This window comes from Balaenoptera musculus, chromosome 15, assembly GCF_009873245.2.
Source record: "Balaenoptera musculus isolate JJ_BM4_2016_0621 chromosome 15, mBalMus1.pri.v3, whole genome shotgun sequence".
Lineage (NCBI taxonomy): Eukaryota > Metazoa > Chordata > Mammalia > Artiodactyla > Balaenopteridae > Balaenoptera > Balaenoptera musculus.
In genome coordinates, this window is record NC_045799.1 from 15,188,252 (window position 1) to 15,208,808 (window position 20,557).

At 48.8% G+C, this 20,557-nt stretch overlaps 2 protein-coding genes across 2 annotated transcripts; one reads left to right on the plus strand and one right to left on the minus strand.

The window, feature by feature from the left end:
• The first annotated feature begins 451 nt into the window (after positions 1 to 451).
• Positions 452 to 3,860, plus strand: LOC118881442 (colostrum trypsin inhibitor-like). Its single transcript, XM_036826376.1, has 2 exons — positions 452 to 1,149; positions 3,045 to 3,860. Exons 1-2 carry the CDS (start codon positions 1,074 to 1,076, stop codon positions 3,317 to 3,319), a joined length of 351 nt encoding a protein of 116 aa, XP_036682271.1. The 5' UTR covers positions 452 to 1,073; the 3' UTR covers positions 3,320 to 3,860.
• A 4,010-nt stretch (positions 3,861 to 7,870) lies between these two features.
• PIGT (phosphatidylinositol glycan anchor biosynthesis class T) lies at positions 7,871 to 19,881 on the minus strand. The gene is made up of 12 exons (XM_036826567.1): positions 19,642 to 19,881; positions 18,912 to 19,089; positions 17,000 to 17,127; positions 16,598 to 16,698; positions 16,359 to 16,445; positions 15,744 to 15,831; positions 15,538 to 15,635; positions 15,271 to 15,436; positions 14,374 to 14,574; positions 9,584 to 9,749; positions 9,384 to 9,467; positions 7,871 to 8,708 (listed from the first exon to the last, which is right to left on the minus strand). The coding sequence occupies exons 1-12, from the start codon at positions 19,826 to 19,828 to the stop codon at positions 8,456 to 8,458; spliced, it is 1,737 nt and encodes a 578-aa protein (XP_036682462.1). The 5' UTR covers positions 19,829 to 19,881; the 3' UTR covers positions 7,871 to 8,455.
• Between the last annotated feature and the right edge of the window lie 676 nt (positions 19,882 to 20,557).

Genomic DNA, 20,557 nt, shown 5'->3' on the forward strand with positions numbered 1-20,557 from the left:
CTGGGACTTCCCTGGTGGCGCAGTGGTTAAGAATCCTCCTGCCAATGCAGGGGACACGGGTTCGAGCCCTGGTCCAGGAGGATCCCACATGCTGCGGAGCAACTAAACCCGTGAGGCACAACTACTGAGCCTGTGCTCTAGAGCCCGCGAACCACAACTACTGAGCCCGCGTGTGACAACTACTGAAGCCTGTGTGCCTAGAGCCCGTGCTCCGCAACAAGAGAAGCTATCACAATGAGAAGCCCGTGCACGGTAACGAAGAGTAGCCCCCGCTCGCCACAACTAGAGAAAGCCCATGCACAACAATGAAGACCCATCGCAGCCAAAAATAAATGAATAGATGAAATTTATAACAACAACAACAAAAAAGATCCCACAAGCTATGCAGTGTGGAAAAAAAATGCTGCTACTAGAAAATTTAAAATTCTCTTTGTGGCTTGCATTATATTTCTGCTGCACAGCACTATGGTAGAATCTGTGGGGAGTGATTTTGCCTTTTGTTTATGCTATTCAGTATAGCTTGATCTTTTAAAAATAAATATGATGATTTATATGAAACAATAAACTCATTATCCCAAAATTAAATAAATAAGCCAATGAACAAAGAGCTATGTTCTCTCTCCTGGGATGTTGAGACACTAGCTGGGAGGCTCTGGATAGGAACCAATAATAACAGAATGGAGAATAGATGTGCTGAGCCCTTAGGGACCATGTGGTCTAGCCCACCTGTTTTACAGATGGGGAAACCCCTAAAGGTCCCTTTTCAGTCCAAGGTCACGGAGACTCGAGTCTGCAGTAGATGAGGCTGGGGACTGCATTCCGGATGCTACAGAAGCACCGTCTTAGGGGACTTGCTCAATAGCTATGAAGAGCCCATCCAAGGCCAGTGCACAGCCTCCAGGTAAGAAGTCCAGTTCTTCCAGCCCACACCCCTTGCCCAGGGTGCTTCCTATTCCAAGTAATGAAAAGCGAGTACTTCCCTCAGCCCTGGGGAAGAGGACCCCTTCTCCTTCAGCTGCAGATATAAGTTCCCGCCTCCCAGCCTCAGCCCAGAGCAAGCAGCTACTCACACCATGAAGCTCAGCCGCCTCCTTGCCCTTTGCCTCGCCCTCTGCCTGGTGGGCTTGGCCAGCTCAAGAAAGACCTCAGGTGAGCTGAGGGGTTGGGAAAAGGGTCCCTGAGATCATAGCCTATGGGGTGGGAGGATGCTGGATCCAAGAGGCCACCTGGTCACTTCCCCCTCAGGAGGAAACCAGGGCCTAGGTATGGGAAGGGGCTCCCATGGGGTCACCATCTGGTCTCAGGAAAATGTGGGACCAGACCTCCCCGGTGTCTATGTGACATCTTCACCAAATCCTAATTTTTCTTAAAAAGCAATACACATGTTTGTGTTAAAGACAAACCATATGTAAATGTGTGAAGTTTAAAAAGTGGGTCCCCTGTTTTACACAGCGCCAACAATCCTGCTCTCCAGAATCCTACTCCCTAGAATTCTTAAGCAAGAAAATAAATGTTCATACTGCTTTGAAAATGAGGCCAGATTCTCAAACTTGGCTGCACACTGAAGTCCCCTGAGGAGTCTCTGGGTCCCACACTCAGAAATTCTGATTTGATTGGCCTGGGATGAAGCCTGGGCATCGGGACATTTTTTTAAAGTTCCCCAAGAGATCCTAGTATTCTAACCAAGATTGAGAATGGCTGCCTAACAGAAGGTCTCGAATTCCCTTCCTAGAATGGCCTCTTCCCTATTCTTGGTTAAGTTTCTCCCAGTATATTCAGCATGGTCAGTGTGATGTACAGTGAAGATTCACAAAATGGTTCTGTGAGGTGAGTTGACCCATGTGCTTATCTGTTTGAGGGACGCTGTCCTTATTAGGGAAAGTGTAATTATCAAAGTGGAGTTTGTTGCTTCCCATAAAAGGATACACTGAAGTCCTGAGTGTCCAAGGCTAATGGCTGAGGGAGGGTGTGTGTGAGTGTTTGATAAATTCCTTTGTGTGATAACTGGACCTAGATGTAGTTAGGAGTTAAAATAACAAGTGATTCAGTAAAAGAGGCCAGTTTCCTTATTTGCTGATTACTCATGGATATTTAAGACTATTTAATGTAAATATCTTTTTCCTAGTTATAAAAAATGATACTTGTTCACTGGCATTCAAATGATACTAAAAAGAATTTTTAGGGAATTCCCTGGCAGTCCAGTGGTTAGGACTTGGCACTTTCACTGCCATGGGCCCGGGTTCCATCCCTGATCAGGGAAGTAAGATCCGCAAGCCACACGGCACAGCCAAAAAAAAAATTTTTTTTAGAAAATAAAAATCCCTTCAAATTCTACCACCCAGAGATAACTACTCTAAATATATTGGTGAACAACTTTCATGTCATCATTCTACTGGTTTATACATATATTTTACATCTGCAGATCATACTAGATCTCCTGTTTTGTAATTTGTTTTTTTTATTCAACAAAAGTTATGGACCTCTCTCCATGCTGATGCGTATAGATCAACACTATGCTTTTGTTTTTTGGCCACACTGTGCAGCATGCGGGATCTTGCTTCCCCAGTGCCCCTGCAGTGGAAGCCGGAGTCTTAACCACTGGACCGCCAAGGAAGTCCCAACACTATGCTTTTTAGTGACTGCATAATGGCCCATGGATCCCCTGTTGGTGAACATTTACATTTTTTCCAAATTATAACTCTTTGCAAATTATAAACAAAGCTACAACAAACATCTTGATGTCAAGTTATGAGAGGCTGTAGGACACAGCACTTGGGATTTGAAATTGGATCTGGGTTTAAATCCCAAGCCTCTCTCAATTTACAGGTCTTATGATTTTGGGGAAATTACCAAACCTCTCCGAGCCTCAGTTTCTTCATTTGTGAAGTGGGGACCGTAATACCCTCTCCATTAGGTTATTTAAATAATGGCAAGTATAGCAAACACCTAGGAGGGTGCTTGGTGTAGAATAAATGCTGGGGGAAAAATACTTATCAGTTCTTTAAAAGGACACATAAGTGACAATCCTGTTCTTTACCTTGCAGCCAATCTTCAGCAAGAGGCTTCCCAGGAGTTGTTCCAAACTCCCCCTGCCCTCTGCCAGCTTCCCCCAGTGAGGGGCCCTTGCAAAGCCTCTTTGCACCGATACTTCTACAACTCTACGTCCATTGAGTGTGAGCCCTTTACCTATGGTGGTTGTCAGGGCAATGCCAACAATTTTGAGACCACAGAGACCTGTTTGAAGGTCTGCAAACTCCCTGGTGAGTCCTCTGATGGAAACAGGAGGAGTAATGGAGGTGACAGCATGCTGGGCATGTGAAGGGAGGTGGTGTTGGTGAGAATGCTGGCAGTGATTCAGATGATCATGTAAATATGGAAGTTGGTGATGATGAGAATAATGGGAATAAGATGGGTCACCGTGGGCTGCTGAGGGTGGTAATGAGGTGTAGACAGTAAGGCTGCGGTGGATGGTGGCATGGATAGTAAAGATGAAAGGAAGCTTGGTTATTGCAGTAAGCCCTTTTAAAATACATGGTGGGGCTGGTAAAGGTGAAAACGGCAATGTAACCTTCACACGGGTGATCCTGTTGACAGAGGTGATGAACGTGATTGTAGCACTGATCACGGTGGGAGGTGACAGAAGTGAGGAGGCCCCCAGGTTGGTGGGTGTTGAAGGGGTTGGGTAAGGAGTCTAGCTTGATGGCTCTGGCTCTAGGCCGCCAACAGGCCAGCCAAATAGGGAGCTGGCTGTCATCTCCATTACAGAGAGCAAGGTCAAGAGCAGCTGAAGGTGATATCTGCATGTTCCCAGGCCTTGACCGAAAGCTGGCTCGGCTGCCATTCCTACGCAGAGGCCCTGTTCGGAGCCCATCCTGTAACCCTCCTGGACTGAGTCAATAAAGTGTTCAAAGTTGATGTGACCTGAAGCCTTCCTACAAGGGCCCTGGGCCTGTCCTCCAAAACTGCTCACAGCCACAGGGGCAATCAAACCTGCATCACCCCCACCCCTAACCTCCTTCAGACCCGCACTGCCCTGTGTCCCCAGAATGAAGATGAGGACAGAGGACACAAGTTCCCCTATCGCCAGGGGTCCTCATGCAAGCCAGACGGAATGGAAATTTGGGGACCTTGAGTGTCTGTCCCCAGATCCTGGCGTGCTGCTCTTTCCTGCCCGGGGCTGCAGGATGAGCCAGAAGGTTCTTCCTGTCCGGCAGGAACCATGGCCTGGAGGAGTGTGGAGAGGAGTGGAAATTCAGGGAATCTTGGCCAGCTAGGGTGGCACTCCCCTCTCCACCCAGAGGGATACTGGAAAAATGAAATTTTTACATATTTTTTAAATTGTGGTAAAATACATACAACATGAAATGTACCATTTTAACCATTTCTAAGTGTACAACTTAGTGGCATTATGTATATTCACGCTGTTGTGCTAACATGACCACCACCCACCTCCAGACCTTTTTCATCTTCCCAAACTGAAACTTGTACCCATTAAAAATTAACTCCTCTTTTGCCCTCCCCGCAATCCCTGGACACACCGCTCTAATTTCCGTCTCTGTGAGTTTGCTCTAGGAACCTAAGTGGAATCACACAGTATTTGTCCTTTCGTGACTGGTTTGTTTCACTTAGCATCGTCCTCAAGGTTCATCCATGTTGTAGCCTGTATCAAAATTTCCTTCCTTTTTTGGTTTTTGTTCTTTGTTTTTGTTTTGTTTTGGCTGCTCTGCACAGCATGAGGGATCTTAGTTCCCCAACCAGGGATTGAACCTGTGCCCCCTGCAGTGGAAGCGTGGAGTCCTAACCACTGGACCACCAGGGAATTTCCAAAAGTTCCTTCCTTTTAAAGACTAAATAATAGGGCTTCCCTGGTGGCGCAGTGGTTGAGAGTCTGCCTGCCAATGCAGGGGACATGGGTTCGAGCCCTGGTCTGGGAAGATCCCACATGCCGCGGAGCAACTAGGCCCGTGAGCCACAACTGCTGAGCCTGCGCGTCTGGAGCCTGTGCTCCGCAACAAGAGAGGCCACGATAGTGAGAGGCCCGCGCACCGCGATGAAGAGTGGCCCCCACTTGCTGCAACCAGAGAAAGCCCTCGCACAGAAACGAAGACCCAACACAGCTAAAAATAAATTAATTAGTCAATTAAAAAAAAGTTAACACTCAAAAAAAAAAAAAGACTAAATAATATTCCACTCTTATATACATTTTTGAAAACCAGACGGCTCTGCCTGACCACCATGCCCACCACCCCCTGTAACCGTCTCCTCCTGTCCTGCATCTAATCTAACCACTTCCTCTTGCTGAAAGGGAAACTGCTGCCCAAAGTCAAAGAGCAATACTACAAGCCAGAACCTGGAATCCCTAGACTAGATCCCTGTCCTGGTGATGTCACTTGTACCCTTGGTGTGCCCTTCCCACCTCCATCCCTTTCAGATGTCCTATTGCCCAGGAGCCAATCTAGATCATGTGAAATCACGTCAGGAAGGACATGCTGAGAAGCCAGCCTTGCCCTAGGCTCAAAGTGGGAATCCAAAGTTGAATGGACTGGGATTTCCCTGGCGGTCCAATGGTTAAGACTTTGCCTTCCAATGCAGGGGGTGTGGGTTTGATCCCTGGTCGGGGAGCTAATATCCCACATGTCTCATGGCCAAAAGACCAAAACATAAAACAGAGGCAGTACTGTAACAAATTCAATAAAGACAAAAAAAAAAGAAAATGGTCCACATCAAAAAAAATCTTAAAAAAAAAAAAAGTTGAATGGACCCTTGGGCTTTATCCAAGGCCTGAAATACTTAAATTAAATAGACATGAGTTCATATATATTTGAGACAAAGGGCATGCTTTTCTCTTTATTTCCCCACTCTCTTTCGTGTTCTGAACTGTTACCAGAGACTGAGCTCTGGAAGATGAGTGAGGGTAGCCTTAATGACATGCCAGGCATTGTTCCAGACACTGCAGCTACAAAAGACAAATCCTGGCCCTTATAGAGAGTAATCGTTAATAAACAAGATAAGTAAGACACACAGCACGTTAGATGGTGGTGAGGGCTACAGAGGAAAACAAGACAGGCAAGTGGTGAGCTGGTAGCTGGAGCAGCAATTTAAAATCGGGGTGGCCAGGAAGACCTCATCGATAACTTGACGGTGGAGGTGCTGGAGAGGAGTTGGATTCTGCATTTATTTTGAAGGGAGAGCAAACAGATTTGTTGGAGCACAATGGGGAATGAAAAGAAGCATCAAGGATGAGTCAAGGTTTCTGGTCTGGACAACTGGAATGCCGAGAGCTGCCATTAGCAGAGGTGAGCTGACGATGGGTGAGCAAGTTTGGGGTGGGGGTGGAGATTATCAGAGGTTTGGTTTTGGGGATATTGAATTTGAGATGCCTTTAGACATCCAAGTGGAGATGGCAAGTAGGCAGCTGGGTAAATGAATCTGGAATTCAGGGAGGAGGTCTAGACTAACGATATGGGGTGCTGTCTGTACACGGATTACATAAGACATGGTAGTGGAGGGCATTTCTAGGTGCTGACTTGGCTGGGGGTATAAAAGATAGCCAGGCCACAACTTTGTGCTCTTCTGACTTGGCAGACACCCTGCTCCATGCAGGCAGCCAAGACCACTTCCCTTATCTACCCACCTGCATTCTTATCTCACTTACACCCTGCGTATTCACTGCTTGGAAGTAAACTTGAGTAAAAGCATCTTGACCCAGTTGCTTTTGCCCACGGTCTGGACTAGCTCACTCACATCACCTCCCTTCCTAGACACACACACACATACACACAGACACACACATGTCATTTGTATGTTCTAGAGGCTCTTGGAAAACCTTCAGAGGTAACCTGAACAGCCCCATCTATGTTAGCTGTACAGACATGACCAGTCCTACTGTGTTAAAGACTCTGCACTCATACTTGTGGAGTTTCTAGAAAGCCCCTCACCCTACTCATCCCTACCTCTAGACCCCAGACCCCAAGCCAGAATAGCCCACACCCATTCATACATTTACGTCCGTTGACTGAGCACTTACAACTTGTCCTGAGTGCAGTCAGATCCAGATGGAGGACAGCCCCTGTGCCTCCAGGAAGCTCCTAGTCTAATGGAAGTTAAAGGACAGTAACAGCCAGGGCGATAAGGAACATGAAAGCTAACTCCAAGGAGGGGAGGGGCACACAGCAGCTCGGTGTATCAGGGAAGACTTCCTGGAGGAAGCAACATCTCACCTGGTTTTGTCAGTCAGAGTGAACCTAGCAGTTGAGGGGGGCGTGTGGTTGGTGGAGCAGGGCATTCTGTTTGATGGGCAATCCACCAAACCACTATGATGGGAGAACTGGGGGAGGGAGGGGCAGACCACAAGTAGCTTATACAGTTGATGCCAAGTGTGTCAGAAGAAGAGACAGATGATGGGGGCAGGGCAGACATCTGCCTAAGGACTTGTCTTACAGGAATCCAGGGTTATACAACCAGGAGAGGTAGGCAGGGGTGGGCTTCAAAGCCTGTGGGTGGTCTAAGGACCACCTGCAACAGAAACTCCAGAGGAGCCTGATAAAAACATAAAAACTCGAAGGCTAGGCTACACCCAGAACGACTGAATTCATAGGGTCTGGACCCCAGGAATCTGCATTATTTCACAAGAGCCCCAGATGATTCTAATATGCAGTCTGGTTGGAAAACCACCACGCAGAGCTCTTCCGTCTCTCCAGCCCTACCCTTGGTGATAGGGGACTGGTTCTCAGGGCTCCTAAAAGGCGCAGGATGATTCATTTTCATGGTCATGGAAATGCTGACATAAAACACTCCCAGCCAAACCCAGGGAGTTCTGTGAATTACAGTCAGACGATGGTGGGCGAGGAGGGAAGCAGGAGATGAGAAGGAATTTCTGGCAGGGGTGGGAGGAGGTAGGGGAATTTTATTTGGTGGGTTGGTTGTTTCTTTGGTGGGGAGTAGGGGATGGGGTAGGAGGTCCTGCTCAGGCACCCAGCAAACACGGCCTAGTCCCCAGCTCTTCCCAGGCCTCAGGGACAGGAGGCAAAGAACCAAGGAATTAGGCACTTTTTATTCCACACCCAGTAAACTCCACCTACCGCAGGGCGATACGAACTCCTCAGCACACCCTGTTGCCCAGGCCACCGTGTAACAGAACTTTCCGCAGTGATGGCGACACCTGCCCACGCTGCCCAGGACTGCAGCTGCTGATCACTTCCGGTTACCGAGCCCTTGAAATGGGGCTCGTACGGCTGAGGAAGTACACTTTCAATTTAAATTAATTTCAATTCAAACACACATCTGGCTCGTGGCTACTGTCCTGACAGCGCCACTCTAGGCCCTGGCCCAATCCAGGGGTCAGCTTGGCTCAAGAACTGCCTCGGGGGAGGGCAAGCGGCAGAGAGAGCCTTGGGGGGTCAGTCACCGCCCACCTCGGAGAGAAAGAGCAGCCCGGCTGTGAGGAGGGCGCGCCTCAGAGCGGGGGGACGCCTCGGGCGCGCCGGATGAGGTTGGCCAGCCGCTTGGCCAGGCCGCCCTTGCTGGGCTCCTCAACCTGGAAGGTTCGGGTGAGGAGGTTGTAGAAGGAGCCATAGCACACAGCCACCACCGTGCACGTGAGGCAGATGACGTTGTAGGGCATGCTGAAGTCCGGCGTGGGCAGGTTCACCAGCAGTGGCTCCGTGTAGAGCCGCACGAAGTAGCTGGAGCTGTCGGAGACTGGGAAGCTGGGGGTTGGGAGGGAGAGGTGAGGCTGGACCCGCTGCTGCCCCGCGCCGTCTCGCCACCCCCTCCTCGGGCCGCACCGGGCCAGTCTCGGCAGTAAGGGTTTTCAAAGCCTTCTTAGCCTCAAAGCCTTGTAAAGCTCAACACAGAAATCTGATCACGGGAGAGCAGCTCCGGTGTGCTGAGGGAGAGGGAAGGGACCCTGCCTTCGCTTGGCTGCCTCTTCCTTAGTCTTCTGGTCTCAGCCAGAGGCCACCTCCTCAAAGCAGCCTTCCTGAATTACCCGCCAGATTACTCCCCAGTGACCCCAGCAGCTCCCCTCTAGACTGAGCACGAGAAGGGCAGGGGCAAGTCTGTTTTGTTTACTGTGGTACACATGGTGCTCTCTGAAGTACCTGGCATCTGATAAGCGCTCAATTAAACATTTGTTAAGAGAAATAATGAGTAAACTTGGGCTATACATAGTGCGCTTCTCACCTGTTGATTCTCCTAGAAGCTCTTTAGGATCATTCCATAAAGACTGTACAAATATTAGCGACCACTAGGATTTTAATTAGGACTCAGTGAACCTACTTATTACTTTGGAAGAGGCAGCATCTAGCCCCAGCCCACCCCGCAGGAACCTGACCCTCTGTGCTGGTGTCACCCGGACGCCCAGCGGCTGAGGTCACACTTACAGGGTGTTGAAGAGGGGACTCTCTTCCCAGTCCACGGGTTGGGCGGCCACCTCGCTGGGCACGAGGGCACTGAGGACAGATGGGCTGCAGAGAAGCAGACAGATATTCTGTGAGCCGTGTTCCTCACGGCTCCTCCGTCAAGGGTAAGTGGCAGAGAGGGTGGGTCAGGAGGGTGGGGGCAGCAGGTCGGGGGAGCCCACCTGACATAGAAGCCGTGGTTGGGGTCTGGGGTGTACTCAGTCCACTTAAGCAGCGCCCGCTCAAACTGGATGGAGACCTTGGTGACCGAGCTGGCCGGTAGCTGCATCAGCATCTCCAGGAGGTGGGGCTGCATCCGGTCCTGGGCAGGCTGGTAGTGGATGTAACCTGGGGACAGGTAGGGGCCACCCATAGCTCTTTTTTTTTTTTAATTTTTTAAATTTATTTATTTATGGCTGCGTTGGGTCTTTGTTGCTGCGTGCGGGCTTTCTCTAGTTGGGGCGAGCGGGGGCTACTCTTCGTTGCGGTGCATAGCCTTCTCATTGTGGTGGCTTCTCTTGTTGCGGAGCATGGGCTCTAGGCACGCGGGCTTCAGTAGTTGTGGCTCGTGGGCTCTAGAGTGCAGGCTCAATAGTTGTGGCGCACGGGCTTAGCTGCTCCGCGGCATGTGGGATCTTCCCGGACCAGGGCTCGAACCCGTGTCCCCTGCATTGGCAGGTGGATTCTTAACCACTGCGCCACCAGGGAAATCCCACCCATAGCTCTTTCCTGGGCTCAGACTACCTGCACCTCTCATCCTTACCTCTCAAGGCCCTAGGGCCTGGATCGGGGTGCCTAGAAGGAGGGCTTTGGATCACAGAAGCCAGGCAGGCTCACAGGAGGGAGGAGGATCGCAGAAAAGGGAAAAGGTGTTTCCAGGGCAGCCATCCCAGGACGTGTTCAACCTAATCCATCTTCACATCATGAAAACTGGGCCACCAGACATCAGGTGCCTCACGTGATGTGACAGGGAGTCCACAGAACCACCTGGGAAGTTTTCTTGCCGAAAATATAAGACCTGAATCTAATCAAATTTCTAAATCTAACCACTGATACTCAAGAATACACAAGGGACAGAGGAACATGTTAAACACGGGCAAATCCAGAATGTAGAACATCCTATACAACAAATGACCCAGTTTTGCCAACAAATAGGTACAAAAAAAAAAGCCTGGGAACTGTTTTAGAGGTTAAAGGAGATTTAAGAGTACCATACCAATCAAGACGTGAATAACAAGGGAAATGGGGGTGAGGGGGAGTGTATACGGGAGCCCTGTACTTCCTGCTCAACTTCTCTATAAACCTAAAACTGCTCTAAAAAAATAAAGTAGTCTATTACTTTAAAAAAGAGAGGGAGAGAAACTTAAGAGCATATCAAGCAAATGTAATGTGACGAGGTTATTTTGGTCCAATTCAAACAAACCAACTATAAAATTATTTTCAAGAACACTGGGGAAACAGGAGTGACAATGATAGATTATATATTTGTGTACTTTAGTATTTAAAGGTGAATTGATACAATGTCTAGAATTTAAGATACTTCAGCAGAAACATAACCAAACCAAAAAATAAATAAATAAAGGGAGAGATGAAACAAAAATGACGGGAAGCTGTGGAACAGAATAGAGAGCTCAGAAATGAACCCACACTTATATGGGCAATTAATCTATGACAAAGTAGGCAAGGATATACAATGAGGAAAAGACAGCCCCTTCAATAAATGGTATTGGTAAAACCAGATAGCTACATGCAAAAGAATCAAACTGGACTACTTTCTCACACCATATACAAAAATAAACTCAAAATGGATTAAAGACTTACATGTAAAACCTGAAATGATAAAACTTCTAGAAGAAAACATAGGCAGTATGCTCTTTGACCTAGCAATATTCTGGGGGGTATGTCTCCTCGGGCAAGGAAAACAAAAGCAAAAATAAACAAATGGGGTTACATTAAACTACAAAGCTTTTGCACAGCAAAGGAAACTATCAACAAAATGAAAAGACAGCCTACTGAATGGGAAAGGTATTTGCAAACGATGTATCTGACACGGGGTTAACATGCAAACTATACAAAGAACACATACAACTCAACGTCAAAGAAAAACAAAAATTACAAACTGGGCAGAGGACCTGAATAGACATTTTTCCAAAGAAGACATACAGATGGCCAACAGGCACACAAAAAAATGTTCAACATCACTGATCATCAGGGAAATGCAAATCAAAACCACAATGAGATTATCACCTCACACCTGTCAGAATGGCTATCATCAAAAAGACAACAAATAGGGACTTCCCTGGTGGCACAGTGGCTAAGAATCCGCCTGCCAATGCAGGGGACACGGGTTCGAGCCCTGGTCCAGGAGGATCCCACATGCTGCGGAGCAACTAAACCCATGCGCCACAACTACTGAGCCTGCGCTCTAGAGCCCGCGAACCACAACTACTGAGCCTGCGTGTGACAACTACTGAAGCCCATATGCCTAGAGCCCATGTGCTCCGCAACAAGAGAAGCCACTGCAATGAGAAGCCCGCGCACCGCAACAAAGAGTAGCCCCCACTTACACAACTAGAGAAAAGCCCGCGCGCAGCAACAAAAACCCAACACAGACAAAAAAAAAAAAAAAACGACAACAAATGACAAGTGTTGGTGAGTATGTGGAGAAAAGGGAAACCCGGTGCACTGCGCTGGGACGTAAATTGGTGTAGCCACTATGGAAAACAGCAGGGAGAGTCCTCAAAAAATTAAAAATAGAACTACCATACAATCCAGCAATTCCACTCCTGGGTATTTATCTGAAGAAAATGAAAACATTAATTCAAGAAGATATATGCACCCCAACATTTACTGAAGCATTATTCACAATAGCCAAGATATGGAAACAACATACGTGCCCATCGATAGACGAATGGATAAAGAAGATGTGGTACATATAAGCAATGGAATATTAGCCATAAAAAAGAAGGAAATCTTGACATTTGCAACAACATGGAAGGACCTAGAGGATCTTATGCTAAGTGAGATAAATCAGACAAATACTGTATGATGTCACTTATATGTGGACTCTAAAAAATAAAAACAAATGAACGAACATAACCAAACAGAAACAGTCAGAGATACAGAGAACAAACAGGTGGTTGCCAGAGGCTGGAGGGGGTTGGGGGGAGGAGAGAAATAGGTGAGGGAGAGTAAGAGGTACAAATTTTCAGTAGCAAAATAAATGAATCACAGGTATGAAATGCACAGTGTGGGGAATATAGTCAAACTACGCATAATATTTGTATGGTGACAGATGGTAACTAGACTCATCACGACGGTCATTTTGAAATGTACAGAAACACTGAATCACTATGTTATGCACCAGGAACTAACATAGTGTTATAGGTCAATTATACTTCAAAAATAAACAAAAAAGGGGACTTCCCTGGTGGTCCAGTGGCTAAGGCTCTGTGCTCCCAATGCAGGGGCCCAGGGTTCCATCCCTGGTCAGGGAACTAGATCCCACATGCCGCAACTAAGAGTTCGCATGCCGCAACTAAAGATCCTGCATGCCGCAACGAAGATCTCGCACACGGCAACAAAGATCCCGCGTGCCGCAACTAAGACCCGCTGCAGCCAAATAAAGAAAGAAAGAAAGAAAGAAAGAAAGAAAGAAAGAAAGAAAGAAAGAAAGAAAGAAACGAACTCATAGAAAAAGAGATCAGATTTGTGGTTACTAGAGGTGAGGGGTAGGGGGAAGGGGAATTGGACGAAGGCAGTCAAAAGGCACAATCTTCCAGTTCTAAGATAAGAATTAGGGATGTCATGTACCACATGATAAATATAATAGGCACTGTTGTACATTATGTATGAAAGCTGTTATGAGTAAATCCTAAGAGTTCTCAACACAATGAAAAAACAATTTTTTTTCTATTTCTTTAATTTTGTATCTGTACAAGATGGTGGATGTTCACTAAACTTACTGTGGTCATCATTTCGTGATGGATGTAAGTCAAATGAGTATGCTGAACACCTTGAACTTATAATGTGTTATATGTCAATTATATCTCAATAAAACTGGAAGAAAGACATCAACAACAACAACAAACAAAAAATAGGATATGAATCTGGAGACTGCTGAGGCTGGATAATGGGTACATGGGGGTTCATTACACTATTGTATTTGGGTATGTGTTTGAAATTTTCCAGAGTGAAAGGTTAAAACAAAAAACAAAAAACAAAAAACCTACGAAATACATAGGTAGGATGTTCGAAGTAGAGATTTTGAAGGTGGTACAGATAGTGGGGCTGAAAATAAGTATAACTATTAACCACAGGCTTGAAAATATGGGAAACAACAGACGGGTTTAGAGAAGATTGTAAGTCTAGCTGTTTGGGATGTGCTGTAACCTCTTCCTAGGAAGTCTTCTTCTGTATTACTAGTCTCCCTCCACTCCAAAGGAAAACAAGTGCTTTTGTGCTATGCCTGGCATCTCTTAGAAAGCACTCAGTAAATATTAACTCCTCCTTAGAAAAATAATAGAAAATAAAAACAAATTTTAAAAATCACACCTCTTTACCCCACCCGAGGAAGCAAAACCATCTACTCCAGCTGTTATCTTCTTTGTTTCCAGTACTCTGTTTTTCTTGCTAATGCTTTCTCCACCTGAAAGAGCCTATGAATCATCAGAAAACAAAAACATGTGCCCAGAGCACCAGGAAGCAGGAGGAAGCAAATGAAAAAGATATGGAAACTCCTGCCCTTATCAAGTCCTATTAAGAGTCACCAGAACTATGTGGTTTAACTCTTTCGGCTTTATAAATACTTCCAGATCTGGCATTGGTGAGGTTACCCTTTCCATTTCTCAAACTATTCCTAACTCGTGATGCCTCTGTAGACTGCCGAGGCACTTCCAGAATGACGCTGAGAACTGAGGCTTTGGGGGACCTGGAGGGGAGGTGGGGGGCTGGTTCGGGACTCGGCACTCACTTGGTTTGTTCTCCTTGCCCTTGGAGGTGATGGTGAGGGTGTGCACGTACAGCCGCAGGTACCAGGGCACGGTGTCCAGCAACAGCACGGGGAAGGCCCGGTACGGGTGGGTGTTATACAGCAGCGTGCTCAGCTCCCCGTTGTGCAGCCCGTAGCCGCTCACGTACCGCTGGGCGTACAGGAAGGGCGTGGGTGGGGCCTCTGCTCAGAGAAAAGTCAACAGTTAATTAACCACTCCTTTAAAAAAAAAAAAAAAAAAAAAAGCATCACTCACTCCCCACCTTCACTCCCTGGGCCAGGTTCAGAGTCTCAAAGCCAGGGAGGGGAGGGGGTAATGCTTCGCCATCAGAACTGGGAAACCTGCATTCTGGAACCATCCCTGTCTCCCCCAACCCACAGCAATGAGAACAGAATTACTAATATTTACTAAGTACTTATACAGGCCGAGCTCTGTGCCCCTTCCAACCCAAACCAAGTGCTCCTCACAACATTCCACACTTTTCCTTGGTAACACTGAACATAATCGCAATTGTTTGATGCCTGCTTCAACTATCAGATGTTAATGTTGCTCGAAAGCAGGGCACTTCTGTCTTCAAAAAAAATTTTGTTGACTGAATGAATGAATGCATGAATGACCTCCATGTTTTCCATTAATTACCTCATCTGATCCGCTAGGTATTACTGTCCCCACTTTCAAGACGAGGCAGTAAGGTTAGGAACCTGCCAAGGGCACAGAGCTTAGAAGAGGTGGAGTTAGAACCAGGACGTCTGACTCAAGAGTTCTGGGTCTAAACACAAGCCTGTTACCTCGCGGTGAAGAGGCAGGACTGTGAGTCTCCCCCACGAGCTGAACCCTCTGTAGCCTATGGGGGCTGCAGCCGCCCACCTCCCACCCACCATTCCCTGGGGGTCTCTTCCACTTGAGCTGCAGGTTGAGGCTGCGCGAGTTGTTGATCACGGCCGTGTCCAGCAGGTCGTAGACGGCATAGGTCTTCCGGGTGCCCAGGACGACATCCTGGTATGTGGTGAGCGGGGGCGGGTACACCTCCAATGTCTCATTGTCCTGGGGACACAACGGCAGGGCTGAGAAGCGAGCGGAGGGGCAGGCTGGCCTTGGGGGCTGGGGGGGGCGATGTGTGTGGCTGGAGGCCTTAGTCTTAGTACCTGGCTATAGTTGGTGACGTCCACATAGACTCGGCTCTCCGAAGCCAGGGGGCAGGGCTCTGTGAGGGTTCGGGAGAACATCCGGAAGAGGGACCAGTCTGAGGAGCGGAGAGAGGGGTTGAGCAGGGGTGAGACTAGGCCTGCTCCGCGTAGACGGGGTGGGGCTGGCAGTGGGTGGGCAGAGATGGGCTGCCAAGGTAGCTTACCTTGCTTCCCCTGCCCCGTGACGAAGGCATCAAATACAACGGAAAGGGTCTGCCTCAGCTCCCAGGAGATGCTGGCACAGCGTGCATCCTACCACGAGGGCCAGAAGGCAGCAGTGAGGACCTACCACTCCCCCAGCCACACAGCCACAGGGACTACTACCTGGACTCAATCCCTTGTCTATTCTGTACCTCCCCATCCATCAATTTGCTACCATCCACTACCGAGCACTTGCCCCTGTGCCAGCAGCTTTATGCACATCACTGGGATGAACCATTGCCGACAACCAGAGGAACTGATAGTACTATTATTCTCATTTGACAGATGAGAAAACCAGGGAAATAAAATAACTCACTCAAGGTCAAGTGAGCTTGTGAGTGGCTGAGCCAGCAGCTGCACCCACACGGCTATCACTCTTAACCACGACAAAGACTGAGTGAACGCTTGCCAGGCAACCACTCGGTTTCCTTGGTGTGTGGCCAGTGCCCTGAATCATCATCATCACATCTCCCACTGACTACTGGCTCAGCCCTCGGTAGACACTGGGCTATGTGCTTTACCTGCACCTTCTCTCAGAGCCCCTGGATGGCCCCCATCACCTGTTCCCCGTGACTTACTCTGCAAACAGGGCGGATATGCACTGCCTGGGAGTGGTAGCTCGTGTGGAACAGGCGATCGGCCTTCAGCAGCACGGAGAGGCCTGCCTGGAGGAGGTGGCAAGAGAGGAAAGGTCAGTGCCCCGCACGGCAGGGCAGCCAGGCATGGGGCCGAGGTTATGTCAGGCAGTGAGGGGGCATCTGCCGACTCCATCCACTCTCTGGGGCTCCCACCTACATTTAGGCCCCGCTGGTCTCACCTTGGAACTGCAGGGCAAGAGCTTCTTCCACGGGGTGAGGTTCTCAGTGCAGACGACCTCCCGAGGCAGCACCGCGTAGCGCAGGAAGGAGTGATCCGTGCCTGAGAGACGGAAGCCTGTCTGCAGAGGCTCTTGGGGCGCCCCTCCTCAGGACCCACACATACTCTCTAGCACCACCGCCCTAACAGTGTCAGATCGGGGGGAAGCGGGGACGACACCCTCCTCCCTTTGGAGAAGGCAGTGCGGAGACAGCAGAGTCTCGGGAAACCTTCCTCTGGGGCCTGCACACCCAGGGCATTTATGACCTGGCCCTGCTGAGGAAGAAGGAAGCAGAGGGGAAAGGAGGCACAGGCTTGGGTAGGAGGAACAGGAAGAAGGAAGGGGCCGCGGAGGCTGTCTCACCATTGGCCAGCCCCAGGGGTTTGAAGGAGGCGCTGGGCGTGACTGTGTTGGTGGAGTCGATGAAGTTGAGCGAGGCGCAGAAGATCCCCGAGAGGACGTTACTGAGCTCCTTCCAGGACTCATCCACGCTAAGCGGAGACACAGACCCGCTCACTGTCCCGGGGCTGCGTCTGCTTCCTCCCTCAGAGCCTGCAGCTGGCTGCCAAGCCACGAGGCCAGCCAGCTGCTGGAGCCGGAACTGCCCCGCTCGGCCTGCTTCCTGGGTCTCCCCAATCAGCCCCTTCTTCCTCACTCCCCTCTGGACACCCCTGCATCCCCAGAGGCCTCTGCTTGGGTGGTTCCTCCTCCCGCCTGGTAATGCCCTCCTCACTCCTCTCTGCTCCCCTTCGAAGAGGCTCCCTCCTCCAGGAAGCCTTCCCGCCCTCCTCAACCACAGCCTCCTTCTGGGCTGCTGCAGTTCTGACCATCTGAGCCTCTCACCAGGGTCCTCCTGGGAAATGGCTGGGTGGCAACAGCACCTCGTCCTAAGCATCTTTTCTCCTCAACTAGGCTGTGAGCAACCTGAGGACAGGGAGCGAGTCTGGGTCACCCATGTACCTCCCACAATGCTTTGCAAAACGCCCCACACGCCAGAGGCTGAGATCAGCTCACTGATCCACCCTGAGGTGTGCTCAGCTGGGCAAAACGACAAACTTCCCTGTGAATACCCTGGGTGAGTCCTGGTTCTACCCTCAGGGTGGGAAGTCTTACATCTACAGAGGCTCACTGAGCAAGGGAAAACAAGCATTCTAGAACCCCACAGAAACATCAAATTAAATTAGATTTTTTTCTTAGAGAAATACCAAAACAGATTTGCTCTTTCTACTAATAACAGAATAAAACTAGAATTGCGAACATCACCTCCATATTATAGGCAATTATGAGGGGAGACAGTGACAGCAGAGCAGTTGGGATAAAAGGCAAAGAAGCCAGGGTTCAGACAAGAGAGGAAGCCTTGGCTACTGTGGGGTTTGCTCCTCATTTGACATCACCTTAGAGCCGTCCTGGGGGGTTTTCAATAGTCCTCTGTTCAGAGCTTTCCAATTGCTCCAACCCTTAGGCCTCAAATAAAGATTGCAAACTGGAAGCCTGAAAGCTCTACCCAAACCATAGCCATGTTTCATTCGACGTGCACAACATTAACCCATGTGGCATTTCTTAAATTTTTTAATTACTTGCTGATATTTAAACTTGCCAATTTTCACATTAAAATCCAGATTGCTGGTAATTCTTTAAAAATGAGAGTATCTGATGACAGTAGGCCCCTATTCCCACGTGGCAACAATCCATAGGAGCTGAGTGGCAGCTGTCCTCCCAAGCTCTGCCACAGTCCCCATCACTCCCTATTCTGACTCCAATTTTTTTTTTTTAATCATACACGTGCTACTGATTTCCCATAGTCGGATTAAGAGGATACTGTGGTGCAACCGCAGTACCTAACCCACTCCTCCCCAAATAAAAGCACTTCTTCTCATACAGAGATCTGGTGTCTTGTAGGCCAATTCTAGCCCACATATATTTTGTCTGGCCCTTGTGGCATTTTGTTGTTATTATTATTATTATGTGAATGAATGTCTTTTAAAAGGCTATCCAGTTTGCCACAGCTTCCTACTGCCTTACATCCAAGTAAGCTTCAGATATTTGTTATCTGCCTCTGTAGATATACGCATATGCTACCTCAGGTCTGGAAGTATTAGGGGAAGGAAGTATATTCAGCAAAGTAAAGAATGCCACTAAGTCATAATATTTCTTACTTCCAACGCCATATTTACCCCCATGGAACTGCTGCCCCCAAGGGCAGTAGCAGGAGGACAACACCTGCCCTGCCACGTTCCCACCACGGCCTGCCACAGGCCTCAAGGTGGGCACTCACTCAGTGACGGTGTCTTGGAACCAGGCCCACAGCTCTGCACCTGATGGGGCCTGCAAGAAGGGTGTCCCCCAGTATCGAGTCCTCCAGAAGCCTTGGGTTAACGACAGGTGCAGCTCCCGTAGAGAATACTTGGAGATCAACTGCCCCAGTGCTTTGGGGAAGAGCCTATAATGAGATACTGGAGAAGGAGGAGCAGGTGAGTGATGATCCCGGAGGGAGGGTTCTCAGCCACCCCAAAGAAACAATACACCCCAGTTCTGGGGTCAGAGGAATCTAAATTCCTGACCAGACTCAGTCACTTACAAGCGATGTGATCTTGGACAGGTGCCTTACCTCTCTATACCTCCAATTTCTTCCTTGAAACCGTTCACAGAACTTATCACCTTGCCCAGCACCCAGGATAAACCGTAACCGTCAATAGCATCATCATCAGTGTTGTCAACAGAGGGTTTTAACTAAAGGTTTAGAGTGGCAGCCTGGAGCTGCGGAGAGAGCACTGGTCTAGAAGTCAGGAAGAGTCACTGCCCCTCTCCGGGGCTCAGTTTCTTCACTGGTATAATGGGATTCTTCAAAAACTATCCCATCCTTCTGCAAGGACCATCTTTGTCAGGCCCCAAGCCCAGGGACCAGAACCTCACCCAGGGATCAGTCCTCGCCCCCAAGACTAGCCTCCACCCCACTCCCAGCAGGTGCCACAGATATCTTTCTCCCGTCAGTGTCCTCTTCTCACCTTCTTCCCGCTGCAGCTCCGAATCCCAGCGCGTGCGGAACTGGAATGTGGCAGCTACGTCCCCAGAAGGCAGCGGGGTGATGACGAGCTCCTCCCGCAGGCTGTCGCGTGGGGGCTCTGTCTGGCCCCAGACGCCCGGCCCGAGAAGCAGCAGCACCAGCAGACAAAGCGGCGCTGCCGCCGCCATACCTGCGGCTGTTTCCGCCTCCCAATGGCCCCGCCTCCGCGGAAGGCCGGCCTCCAATAGGAAGAGCGTCTGAGAAGCGACTTCCGGTGCCGTCCCGGAAGCCGGGGTGCGGTTATCACAGCGACTCCCAGGATAGGCCTTTGAAGGGCTGCTGGGTGTAAAGGGGTGCTAATAGGGCACAAAGGGCAGTGGGCACGTGGCGTGGCTGGGACCTGGATTGAGGACCCCCCCTTCCCCACGACAAAGTTTTTAATGATACCTGCCGCCAATGTGCCTCCGTGATAGTTGAAGAAACAGACTGAAAAATGTTATTACTTTTGAAAGGTCACACTGCTGGGCTTTTGTCTCCCTTAGCTTCGTGTCTGTATTTGCCCTGTCCTAAGCCTAGCCAAGAACTTTCCTGCAAAACCCTCAAATAACTCACCCTTTTATTATGAAAAATTTCAAACATACAACAAAGTTGAAAGGATGAATACCTGTTACAATGAACATCTGTATCCCCATCACCTAGATTCCACTATTAACATGTTACTGCACTGGTTTTATCACATATCAGCCTCTATCTCCCCCAATTCATCTTATGTTCTGATGCATTTCAAAGAAATTTCAGACATAAGAACACTTTCCCTTAAATAGTTCAGCATGCATATCATTAACTAGAGTTCAATAGTTGTTTACATTTTTCTTTTGGTGTAAAATTTACAAACAATGAAATGCTCAACTCTGAAG

Excerpts from the sequence above, each read along its gene's own strand:
- PIGT (XM_036826567.1), bottom strand. The coding sequence starts at position 19,828 with ATGGCGGCGGCAGCGCCGCTTTGTCTGCTGGTGCTGCTGCTTCTCGGG. Across the intron at positions 19,090-19,641 it reads GGAGCTGCAGCGGGAAGAAG|TATCTCATTATAGGCTCTTC; the intron begins GTGAGAAGAGGA and ends CTCCTTCTCCAG. Across the intron at positions 8,709-9,383 it reads AGTCCCCTCTTCAACACCCT|CTTCCCAGTCTCCGACAGCT; the intron begins GTAAGTGTGACC and ends CCCAACCCCCAG.
- LOC118881442 (XM_036826376.1), top strand. The coding sequence starts at position 1,074 with ATGAAGCTCAGCCGCCTCCTTGCCCTTTGCCTCGCCCTCTGCCTGGTG. Across the intron at positions 1,150-3,044 it reads CAGCTCAAGAAAGACCTCAG|CCAATCTTCAGCAAGAGGCT; the intron begins GTGAGCTGAGGG and ends TTTACCTTGCAG.